This window comes from Mytilus californianus, unplaced genomic scaffold (genome assembly GCF_021869535.1).
Source record: "Mytilus californianus isolate M0D057914Y unplaced genomic scaffold, xbMytCali1.0.p SCAF_5, whole genome shotgun sequence".
NCBI classification, from domain to species: Eukaryota; Metazoa; Mollusca; class Bivalvia; order Mytilida; family Mytilidae; genus Mytilus; species Mytilus californianus.
The window spans coordinates 92453227-92466481 of record NW_026262701.1 but is presented as its reverse complement, the minus strand read 5'-3'; the positions used below and the strand labels follow the sequence as shown (position 1 = coordinate 92466481).

Below are 13255 nucleotides of genomic sequence, written 5' to 3'. Positions count from 1 at the left end.
ACTCATTTACAACATTTGCAATTGCAAATATTCATCTTGACTGAGGCTGCAGTTTTGTAAAGCATATGATTACCCACAAAATTGTGTAAATCTGTGACAGGGCCTATTTACTGTACCTTGACAAAAGTTACTTAAGATAAAAAAAAAATATCCTACTTTCTGGATTTCCACTTTTACCATTGAAATTACAATGTGTTATATGAAAGAAATCATCTTGAAGTATTAACTATTAAAAAAACTCATTTCATAATTCTATTGTAGGTTTTTAGACCAAGAACACCACAAGAGGCTATACAGGTTGTTAGTCGGTTATTAGAATATATTCCGTCGGCTAGAATATCTCCTCTCGAAGCATGTGCTCATTGTTTTTTTGACGAATTGCGAGAACCATCTACAAGGTTACCAAATGGTAGAGAATTGCCACCCTTATTTAATTTCACCCCTCAAGGTAACTACATTTATTTTAACATCTTTGTGAAAATAGAAATGCAAGTAGAAATATACAATATGTGGAAGTAAATATTTTGTGACATATGAGTTGTTTAATTCTACAATAGATCATCAGGGAGTTTCAGATGAATTATATGGTTAGATTATTTTATTTGAAACAACTGCTACTTTTAAATCATAGCATAACGTACATGCTGTTAAATTTGTAGATACTTAGTAACATCTGATAAGGAATCTTTTAATATCAATGTTTATCTGAATTTTCATGTCCCACTGTGTGGTAGTTGAGGCATTAAGAGTTAATATCGTCTTTTCGTCAATCCTGTTTTTTTCTTCCATTGACAAAAGTTGGACATAAAAAAATATACCAAAACATACAGAATTTTTCAATGTTGTTAGGTACCATTTTAACACATTTTTCGTTCAAATAAATTTACTATGGTTCAACTAAATCTTGTAATATTATATCACAATTTGAACCATAAAATAAGTCTCCTTCAATTATGAAGATATTTATCATATGTCATTCATGAGAACTCCACTGATTAGAATTTTTACAAAATAGTTGAATTTACTGTATAGTACGTTTGACTTCTATAAATCTTCAGAAAATAATTCTTAAAAATTCATTTTTACAAATAAACATTTTTTTTCTTGATGTATGTTAATGTATGATATATACGAACTCTGACTATGAATATCATAATTTTAGGCCAATAATCAAAAAAGTTACCCATTAGGTCTCTATGTTACTTCTATTTTTATACGACCGCAAAAAAATTTTTGTGGTCGTATATTGGTATGACGTTGGCGTCGTCGTCGTCGTCCGGCGTCGTCCGAAGACACATTGGTTTTCGCACTCTTAACTTTAGTTTAAGTGAATGGATCTTTATGAAATTTTACCACAAGGTTCAATACCACAAAAGGAAGGTTGGGATTGATTTTGGGGGTTATGGTAATAACAGTAAAGGAATTAGGGGCCAAAAATAAGCATTTTTGTAACTTCCAGACATAACTTGTGTGTTAGTGTATGGATCTCTCTGACATTGTACCACAAGGTTCCATATCACTAAAGGAATGCTGGGATTGATTTTGGGGGTAATTGCCTCCAAATTTTAGGAATTAGGGGCCAAAAAAGGGGCAAAAAACAAGCATTTTTCTAGTTTCATGACAATAACTTGTGTGTAAGTGTATGGATCTTTCTGAAATTGTACTACAAGGTTCCATATCACAAAGGGAAAGCTGGGTTTGAGTTTGGGGGTAATTGCCCTAAACGTTTAGGAATTTGGGGCCAAAAAGGGGCCAAAAAACACATTTTTTTCTAGTTTCCAGACAATAACTTGTGTTCAAGTGTATGGATCTCTCTGAAATTGTACTGCAAGGTACCATACCACAAAGGGAAGGCTGGGATTGAGTTTGGGGGTGATGAATCATAGTGGGGGTTCAAAAAATTTGGGGGGGGGGGATTTATTTTTTTTTTCCTTTTTTTTCTTTTTTTCCTTTTTTGTTTCTTTTAAAATTTTCCATTTTAAGTTGGTTATTTCTGATTTATATTTAAAATCAAATAATAATGATATGTTTGGTGTGTATCTCCTACCATATCATTATTATTTGATTTTAAATATAAATCAGAAATAACCAACTTAAAATGGAAAATATAGTGTAAATTATTATATAATAAGTATTGTGCAATAGCAAGAAATTTTCAATTGCACAGTATTGCACAATAGCAAGAAATCTTCAATTGCACAGTATTGCGCAATAGCAAGAAATCCTCAATTGCACAGTATTGCGCAATAGCAAGAAATATCCAATAGCACAATATTGCGCAATAGCAAGAAATTGTCAATTGTACAGTATTGCGCAATAGCAAGAAATATTTAATAGCACAGGATTGTGCAAAATAAGATACTTCCTATAAATTGCTTATTTCTTGACCAATTTCAATGGGGTTTTATTCTTGATTTCATGGGGTTCTTTAATATGCTGAATCTAACCGTGTATTTAGTTTTTGGATTTTGGGCCCCGTTTTTAAATTGGTCCACATTGAGGTTCAAAGGGTCCAAAATTAAACTTTGTTTGATTTCATCAAAAATTGAATTATTGGGGTTCTTTGATATGCCGAATCTAACTGTATTTAGATTCTTAAATTTTGGTTCCGTTTTCAAATTGGTCTACATTAAGGTCCAAAGGGTCCAAAATTAAACTTAGTTTGATTTTAACAAAAATTGAATTCTTAGGGTTCTTTGATATGCTGAATCTAAACATGTATTTAGATTTTTGATTATGGGCCCAGTTTTCAAGTTGGTCCAAATCGGGGTCCAAAATTAAACTTTGTTTGATTTCAACAAAAATTGAATATATGGGGTTCTTTGATATGCTGAATCTAACCATGTATTTAGATTTTTGATTTTTGGGCCCCGTTATCAACTTTGTCCACATTGAGGTCAAAAGGGTCCAAAATTAAACTTTGTTTGATTTCATCAAAAATTGAATTATTGGGGTTCTTTGATATGCCGAATCTAACTGTGTATTTAGATTCTTAATTTTTGGTTCCGTTTTCAAATTGGTCTACATTAAGGTCCAAAGGGTCCAAAATTAAACTTTGTTTGATTTCATCAAAAATTGAATTCTTGGGGTTCTTTGATATGCTGAATCTAACCATGTATTTAGATTTTGGATATTGGACCATAATAGGTGAATGTCCAATTTAAAATTTTTAAGTTCTTAGACCACATTCAATCTGTGTTAGAAACCTATGCTGTGTCAAATATTTAATCACAATCCAAATCCAAAGCTGTATCAAGCTTGAATGTTGTGTCCATACTTCCCCCAACTGTTCAGGGTTCGACCTCTGCGGTCGTATCAAGCTGCGCCCTGCGGAGCATTTTATTTTTTATATAAAATACTTGATGGAGTAAGTATGAATAGTGTAACAGCCTTCCATTCAAAACAAAAACATAAGACATGTGTTTTAAACCTGTTTCATTATACCATGTGACTTTTCTCATTTAAATAACGCTGACCAGCAAACAAACTTGGACTTCATTCATGTTGTCATTTAAGTTTTATGTCATGTGATTACTGAACTTATTGTTTACATGAATTTGTATTTTTCATTGTTCAATTTCTATGAGTAACCTTAGTAATATTTTTCACTGGACATTACTAGTATAACATTTTTAAAAACTACAAAGTAGTTTTATGCAAAATTCAGTTTAGAAATTTTATTAAAAAGTTCCCCTTTTCATCAGTAAAGGTCTTTATGGTTATAATTTATCTAATTTTATTTTCATATTTTGAAAGTCATAAGCTGTGTTTTTTCAAGAAAAAAGTTAATATTAAATGTATTCTGTAAATACGTATTGGTGAAACTTTTTAGAGGCTCTCCATTTTGTTAACACTGTCATCATGCTTTAAGCACGAAAAGCTTGCTTATATTCTTTTATAAGATATATATAAATATATAATCAAATTAAGGTAACAAAAATTAAGATTTGGTAAGGAATAAAAACAAAATAAAACATCTGATTATTATATTTTCCTCCACAAATAACATCTTTGTAGATACATGCAAGTTAATTTTGTAAAATCATATAAAACCAGTTATAAAAAAACTTAGATGATGGTCATTTTTCATGACATGTATAATGTCCTTTGATATTTAAATGAGTTAAGTCACATGGTACAATGAAACAGGTTTAAAGCACATGTCTAATGTTTTTGTTTTGAATGGAAGGCTGTTACACTATTCATACTTACTCCATCAAGTATTTTATATAGAAAAAAAATAGAAGTAACAAAGAGACCTAATGGGTAATTTTTTTTATTATTGGCCCAAAATTATGATATTCATAGTCAGAGTTCGTATATATCATACATTAACATACATCAAGAAAAAATTGTTTATTTGCAAAAATGAATTTTTAAGAATTTTTTTCTGAAGATTTATAGAAGTCAAACGGACTATAGTTTGTTTGGTTTTGTGTATCGATATCCATCATCAGTGTCCAATAGACATATTCTGGAACTGATATGGGTTTTAATTAAGACTTTTTATACTCCATATTGCAATCGCCTTGTCCGTCCATATGCCCAATAAATATTTTTGTCACATTTTTCTCACTAACTACTAAGGGCTGTTCCATAAAAACATACTTGGGACCCAGGGAAGGCAATTCCAAATCTCAACTGGATGGGTGTCATCTATGTTTTTGCATAGTGGAAATGTCAGTGAAATTTTAATTTGCCTCTATAGGTGGTTACCCCATTTTTGTCCCGCTTTGACGGAGTCAAAAAGTGAGACATAGGTATGCTGTTTCTGGTGGCAGCGGCGGCTGTGTCGTCAACAATATATTAGTTTGTGATTAGGTCTAGTTTATGGTGAACCACTAGTGGTAGGTCAATGATATTTTAAAGTGACTTCCCTGGGTACCATGTATGTTTTAATGGAACAGCCATAAACAGAATGACTTCATATGGTCAGCAGCTTTACAGTGATTAGTTATGATGAGTGAACACTAATCAGATCTGTAAGACACCTACATTTTCTGATTCCTAAGAATTGCAAGTGGGGTATACTTAACAAGACAACATGTGCATTCTTGTGAAACTTTGTGTGTACCTTATTGAACTGAAATTGGGGAAATGCTTATAATTGAAAAAACATAATCTTACCTACATGTATGAACAGAATAGTAGCACAAAGTATATTGCAAGTCTATAGAACATATCTAATATATAATTCAACAATATTATAAATCAGAAAAGAATTACTTATCATAAGTTGTAATAAAAAAATTAATTGATTTCTTGAATATTCTTCAGAATTATCAATACAGCCTAATCTCAACCCTAAACTTATACCTCCACACATTCGTGCCATTGTAAATGACGGGCCACAAAGCTCATCTCAGGACACTACAACCAACCCAGACGCCCAGGGTACAACAGCTACTGGAGGCACAGCTTAGAGATATATTAGGATTTTAGTGAATCTACAGCAGGGATGTCACCAATGAATAGTTTTACAATGATGTGATATGATAAAATTCGTTGATTGGAGATTGGCATGTTTTAATTTTGATCATCCTCTTACTGCAAGTAAAACATTGGGATGATGATGATGATGAATTGTTGACGGATATTGTTGAAGCTTGTGATTATAGAAAACAATTTTTATCTGAAATAATCAATGGCATTTTTATCCACGATTTTATTAGTTATATTCATACAGAGTATGAAATTTTTAATAATGAATGTTCAGCGGATGCCAAATAGACTCCAATCATACTGCCGAACATTTGTTTGACGGACAGAGTTTGCATGAGTGTGTAAATGAATGAATGAATTGTTGTGAATGTTACTTGTTATAGCAGTACAGAATACCAGTATACAGGAGGAAGCATAGTAGACATTACCTTGTTCAGGCTGACTACAATGCTTTCTTTCCAAGGTTGGGGAGCATTTTAGTAAAGTGCTTTCTTGCCTTGAAGTAATATTATAGTCCAGTAACTTCAATGTCTCCTTATTACTTAATCTGCATTCTATTGATTAAGTTTGATATAAAAAGAAATTGATAGAATGTAGTGTGATTCATATTTTTATACGACCGCAAAAATTGAAAATTTTTTGGTCGTATATTGGTATGACGTTGGCGGCGTCGTCGTCGTCGTCGTCGTCGTCGTCGTCGTCGTCGTCGTCGTCGTCCGGCGTCGTCTGGCGTCGTCCGAAGACACATTGGTTTTCGCACTCTAACTTTAGTTTAAGTGAATGGATCTCCATGAAATTTTACCATAAGGTTCAATACCATGAAAGGAAGGTTGGGATTGATTTTGGGGGTTATGGTACCAACAGTTAAGGAATTAGGGGCCAAAAAGGGGCCAACAATAAGCATTTTTGTAACTTCCAGACAATAACTTGTGTGTAAGTGTATGGATCTCTCTGACATTGTACCACAAGGTTCCATATCACAAAGGGAAGGCTGTAATTGATTTTGGGGGTAATTGCCTCAAAATGTTAGGAATTAGGGGCCAAAAAAGGGGCAAAAAACAAGCATTTTTCTAGTTTCATGACAATAACTTGTGTGTAAGTGTTTGGATATTTCTGAAATTGTACTACAAGGTTCCATATCACAAAGGGAAAGCTGGAATTGAGTTTGGGGGTAATTGCCCGAAACGTTTAGGAATTGGGGGCCAAAAAGGGGCCAAAAATAAGCATTTTTCTAGTTTCCAGACAATAACTTGTGTTCAAGTGTATGGATCTCTCTGAAATTGTACTGCAAGGTACCATACCACAAAGGGAAGGCTGAGATTGAGTTTGGGGGTGATGATTCATAAGGGGGTTCAAAAAAATTTGGGGGGGGGATTTTTTTTTTCTTTTTTTCCTTTTTTTTTTCTTTTAAAATTTTCCATTTTAAGTTGGTTATTTCTGATTTATATTTAAAAGCAAATAATAATGATATGGTAGGAGATACACACCAAACAGGATGTGTAAATTATTATATAATAAGTATTGTGCAGTAGCAAGAAATTTTCAATTGCACAGTATTGCACAATAGCAAGAAATCTTCAATTGCACAGTATTGCGCAATAGCAAGAAAATCTTCAATTGCACAGTATTGCGCAATAGCAAGAAATCTTCAATTGCACAGTATTGCGCAATAGCAAGAAATATCCAATAGCACAATATTGCGCAATAGCAAGAAATTGTCAATTGTACAGTATTGCGCAATAGCAAGAAATAATCAATTGCACAGTATTGTGCAAAAGAAGATACTTCGTATAAATTGCTTATTTCTTGATCAATTTCAATGGGGATTTATTCTTGAATTCTTGGGGTTCTTTAATATGCTGAATCTAACCGTGTATTAAGTTTTTGGATTTTGGGCCCCGTTTTTAAATTGGTCCACATTGAGGTCCAAAGGGTCCAAAATTTAACTTTGTTTGATTTCATCAAAAATTGAATTATTGGGGTTCTTTGATATGCCGAATCTAACCGTGTATTTAGATTCTTAATTTTTGGTTCTGTTTTCAAATTGGTCTACATAAAGGTCCAAAGGGTCCAAAATTAAACTTAGTTTGATTTCAACAAAAATTGAATATATGGGGTTCTTTGATATGCTGAATCTAACCATGTATTTAGATTTATGATTATGGGCCCAGTTTTCAAGTTGGTCCAAATCGGGGTCCAAAATTAAACTTTGTTTGATTTCAACAAAAATTGAATATATGGGGTTCTTTGATATGCTGAATCTAACCATGTATTTAGATTTTTGATTATGGGCCCAGTTTTCAAGTTGGTCCAAATCGGGGTCCAAAATTAAACTTTGTTTGATTTCAACAAAAATTGAATATATGGGGTTCTTTGATATGCTGAATCTAACCATGTATTTAGATTTTTGATTGTTGGGCCCCGTTATCAACTTTGTCCACATTGAGATCAAAAGGGTCCAAAATTAAAATTTGTTTGATTTCATCAAAAATTGAATATATGGGGTTCTTTGATATGCTGAATCTAACCATGTATTTAGATTTATGATTATGGGCCCAGTTGTCAAGTTGGTCCAAATCGGGGTCCAAAATTAAACTTTGTTTGATTTCAACAAAAATTGAATATATGGGGTTCTTTGATATGCTGAATCTAACCATGTATTTAGATTTTTGATTATGGGCCCAGTTTTCAAGTTGGTCCAAATCGGGGTCCAAAATTAAACTTTGTTTGATTTCAACAAAAATTGAATATATGGGGTTCTTTGATATGCTGAATCTAACCATGTATTTAGATTTTTGATTGTTGGGCCCCGTTACCAACTTTGTCCACATTGAGATCAAAAGGGTCCAAAATTAAACTTTGTTTGATTTCATCAAAAATTGAATATATGGGGTTCTTTGATATGCTGAATCTAACCATGTATTTAGATTTTTGATTATGGGCCCAGTTTTCAAGTTGGTCCAAATCGGGGTCCAAAATTAAACTTTGTTTGATTTCAACAAAAATTGAATATATGGGGTTCTTTGATATGCTGAATCTAACCATGTATTTAGATTTTTGATTATGGGCCCAGTTTTCAAGTTGGTCCAAATCGGGGTCCAAAATTAAACTTTGTTTGATTTCAACAAAAATTGAATATATGGGGTTCTTTGATATGCTGAATCTAACCATGTATTTAGATTTTTGATTTTTGGGCCCTGTTATCATTTTTGTCCACATTGAGATCAAAAGGGTCCAAAATTAAACTTTGTTTGATTTCATCAAAAATTGAATTCTTGGGGTTCTTTGATATGCTGAATCTAACCATGTATTTAGATTTTGGATATTGGACCATAATAGGTGAATGTCCAATTTAAAATTTTTAAGTTCTTAGACCACATTCATTCTGTGTCAGAAACCTATGCTGTGTCAAATATTTAATCACAATCCAAATTCAGAGCTGTATCAAGCTTGAATGTTGTGTCCATACTTGCCCCAACTGTTCAGGGTTCGACCTCTGCGGTCGTATCAAGCTGCGCCCTGCGGAGCATTTTATTATTTATTTGAGCAGAACTTGCTTTGAAAGTGAAGACATTGTTTATATAAATGAAGAGTACTGCATCATATGGATTACATTAAGAAGCAAAAATACTGATAGTAATATATTTATTGTCAGGGCTATTCAAGAAAATGTCTTGGGGTCCTTTGAGGGCATTAACATTCAATTTTTTTGAGGATGATGGGGCAAGTTAGAAATATTTCAGTGAAGCAAAATAAAATAAATATGTTGATGTTCTTTCAAAGACCTCAATAGAAATTTTTCTGGAACATTAAAAGAAAATTTATTTTTTTTATATTTTCACTTCTTGAATTTATATTTTCACTTCTTGAAAAGGGATAACTACATTTAAAGTTCTCTAAATTTTGGGACTGAAATTTTTCCTGTGATTTTTAATGCTCTTTTGAGATTTGTTTTCGTGTTTCCTTCTCTTATGCTCAATATTTATGATTTAAAAGATAGATAGAACAGCTTTGGTTATGTAAGAAACTATGATATGCATGATGTAGCAAATTTAAGTCCAGAGTATGTAAATATTTAATTCAGGACATGGATTTTTTTGCAGCTAAATTCTACAATACAGAATAAATAAATACAGCTAGCTTAGGAATTAAAAATGCATCTGAATTTCTCACACATTCAGTTGAAAAAAAATCATAGTGAATGAGGCAAAAGATTATATTCTTTTTCTGGATGTTTTGTTTTTTTCTAGAAAGAATCCAAAAGCTGACATATTGGAAAGTGATTTAGTTTTATTTTACACATTACCACAAACCAATCTTACAATCAACTGTTTTTACACATTTTATTATACCTTTCACCATTTTAAATGAGATGAATGTTATTTTACTGCAGTTTGATAGCCACATTAACGTACTGATTCTCGGATAAAATAACATGATTTTTGAGTTTCAAAAAATAAAACATCTTTATGCAAAAGTATATGACATCTACTTTCAGTTTATAAAAACACAGTTGTTTCACAATAGTAATCAGAAACATTTAAAAAAAGGGAATATCAAATTAAAAGAGAATTTTCCCAATATATATGTTCTAATAGTATTTATTGATAATGTGATTTTATGAACATAATGAAAGAGTTGACACAGTATGCATGAATCTTTGAACAAGAGGTCACTACTATGTTGTAAAATTTTCCTTTGACATCTATTTATTTGCATTAGCAAACACTTTTTCTTATCTTCCATTCATGTTATTTATTATTTTCTATATTGTAACATTTTTTTCTATTGACATATAAAGAAAATATTAGCAGATTATAATACAAATGAATTCGGTCTCAAATTAAAAGGAAAAGTGTTTTGTTACTAGTCAGATTCCTTTTCTGTCTTAAGACATTGTATCAAGAGTTTTGGGGTTGGTTTAAATATCGTTATTTGTACTATTTAAGCGATAAAAAACTTAAATTGAAAGAGAATTTTACAGACTTTCAATTGATAAAATTGAAAATAACAAATCCTGAAAATACTAAAAACTTTGTTGCTAATGTGTTATTTGTTATTTTTTCTTGTGGTAAAGAATTTCAATCAGAATGAATAATTTGTCTGATTTTGTCTACTTAGTTTTATAGTATTCTAATAAATTATTAATGATATGATTATGAAAATGCAAATAGAAAAATATAGATGTAATTCAAAAAAGGTTCTTTTGAAAGTGAAAAGTCTCTTTAATATATGCCATGGTCTTAACTTTATGGAATCGTCATTGACAAGTCTTAAGTTAAATTAAGATTCTATAAAACTGTTTCCAGCCATCAACATTTCATGATAATGGTAAAAAATGGTTATCTAATTTCAAATCTGATATGATTTATTTTGTCTAGAAGGTTTAACTGTTCATTTAAGGTTTATTTCTTCTTTTTTTTTAAAATTTGTACACACCATGGCCAAAAATTACACTCATTTGAATTTAAAATCTTTAGTGAAAATCTGGTTTTGGAAGAAATCTGAAAGAAACAAGACATTTTTACATAGACATTTTGAATTCAGATTCTGCAGGAAGAATATTTTCATTGCATAACCAGTATTATAATCACAGTAATCGATCACCAAACAGTGAAATAATTCTGAAGTGATGGAAAACATGTCAAAACTGTACTCTAGTTGACAGTGAATATTATTTAGTAAATTCTGTGTAATTTAAACATAATCATCAGTCAGGAAAGGTGTTTGTTTTAGACACATTTCACTGTAGTTACAATGAATACATGCATTTTAGGTGACCACATCTGTTCAGTTGTGTATGATGTAAAATGTTGGTAAATAAAAATTAAAGATGACAATAAATCTATGTCTAATTATGTTTATGGAAATAATTTCCAAATTTATTGATACCCAGTTTAAAATTTTTAGGAGTAACGGTCCTTGATTGTTCGAAAAATGGTGCTTGATAATGTTTCTAGAGGGCCTCAGTGGACGAATGGCATAAGTAGTTGAACTACTGTATCACTAGCCTGTTAACACTGAGGGTGTGAGTTTGAAATTCCGCATGTGGCAGGTGTGCTCAACTCGAATCTTGTTTGACTAGGATTGTCAGTTTTCCTACAGTAAGTTTTGGTTCTCCTGGCACTACAGCTTCCTCCACCAAAAAAAAAAAAAAAACGCCATGAAGTAGCACACTAATGCAGAAAGTGGCATTAAACACCAAACAATCAATCAATAAAGTGTCTATGTGATAAGTAGAGAACCATTTACCATTTCTTTTAAAATAGTATGTTGTTTCTGATGACAAATTGGGTTTTGTTTGATTTTGACATTTTCCAGATGTTGTGGTGTTTGATTGATTTAACAATGACAATAATAAATGTAATGAAAACAGTTTTTGTCTCGCCTGCGAAGAGAGACATAGGGATTGCTTTTCCGGTGACTGCGGTGGCGTCAACAATTGTTAAGTTTTTTGCTTAAGTTTGTTTGATAGGAACTACTTGTGATAGATTATTAGTCCCCTACCGACGAAGTCGAAGGGGACTTTAGGTTTGCTCTCAGTCCGTCAGTCCGGCAAATCAGCTTTCCACACTTTTTTTCTTCGTTCTTGAAGATATTGATTTGATATTTGGTATATAGTTTTGCCATGACAAGTTATAGATCAAGTTCGAATTTTGTTCCGGTCTGATGATTTAGTCCAGAGTTATGGACCATAACTCTGGACCATATCTAATGTTAGAGTACTATGTTAAACCATATTTCTGTACAAAGGGAGATAACTCATTTTTTAAAAGACATTCTTTGGTAAATTATTTGAAGAATTTTTTGGCAGGTTTGTATGTTATTTTGTATAAACTAATTTTCTGAATGCTACATATATATATAAAAAAAATTATGAAGTGAAATCCTTTAATTAGATAATAATCTATTTTTATTAATGTTTATTCAAACCTGTTGTATGTAGTCAGTCTGTATAATAGTCTCATATTGTAATTTTCTTGTAGTCTCTAATCTTTTCTGAAATCTCGTTAGGTGTAAATATTTTCTGTAGTTTAATAAGGTGGTTGTTTATTATTTGTGTCTGAGTGGTATGCAAAGACTTTTATAAATGTATAGTGTCAGTGAACAAAACATTGTAGGTCACCAATGGCAGGCTTACTAAAAATTTTGAGTTATATTTATTTACCTATTCCAAAGAGCAAAGTTTCATAATGTAAGCCTTCCATTGATGAAATAAAAAGTTTAATGATCACATCAACCTGTATTTTACAGCTGCAATTTAGGTAAATTATTTTCTGTGTGTATCGATAAGAAGTCCTGATTATTTCCTGTGTGTATTGATGAGAAGTCCTAATGTCCAATATTTAGTTCAAGTAAACTCTCCTGATTGAGCAAATCTCAATTAAAGTCAAGACAGCAACCCACATATTTAAGCATTGTACACCAATTACCAGCTTCAAACACAAATAAACCAAATTTTACATAAGGGATATCTGTGTGTTAACCAAAACATAATACTTGCAAGTCACACTGGCTTAAAGCAGGAAGATATGTTAGAATAATAATTTTATTATAAACAATCAAATCAGTTTGGCCCTTGAGAAACACTCAGCATACAAAATAAAATTTTGAGTTCCTGCCTGAGCAGGTCAGCTTGCAACCTTCAGTGTAAGGAAGAACCTGCCTGCCCGACAATGCGCCAGCCAGGAAGTGGAGTGTCTCCACAGAGAGGATGAGAATAGACATCTCATCTGCAGCCGGGTTGTGCAAGGTCTGCATCAGGGGATAGCCCATGTGGTGCTATTACAAGTAGTAAGTAGCAGGGTCTATC

At 31.9% G+C, this 13255-nt stretch overlaps 1 protein-coding gene across 1 annotated transcript in view; it reads left to right on the top strand.

Annotated features, from left to right (window-relative positions):
• The window catches only part of LOC127703286 (glycogen synthase kinase-3 beta-like), a 35088-nt gene extending 23802 nt beyond the window's left edge, over positions 1–11286 (top strand). The window contains exons 8-9 of the mRNA XM_052207807.1: positions 262–448; positions 5278–11286. Coding sequence (XP_052063767.1) covers positions 262–448; positions 5278–5423 — 333 coding nt within the window. The 3' untranslated portion in view covers positions 5424–11286. The remainder of the gene's footprint in view (positions 1–261; positions 449–5277) is intronic.
• The last annotated feature ends 1969 nt before the right edge of the window (positions 11287–13255 follow it).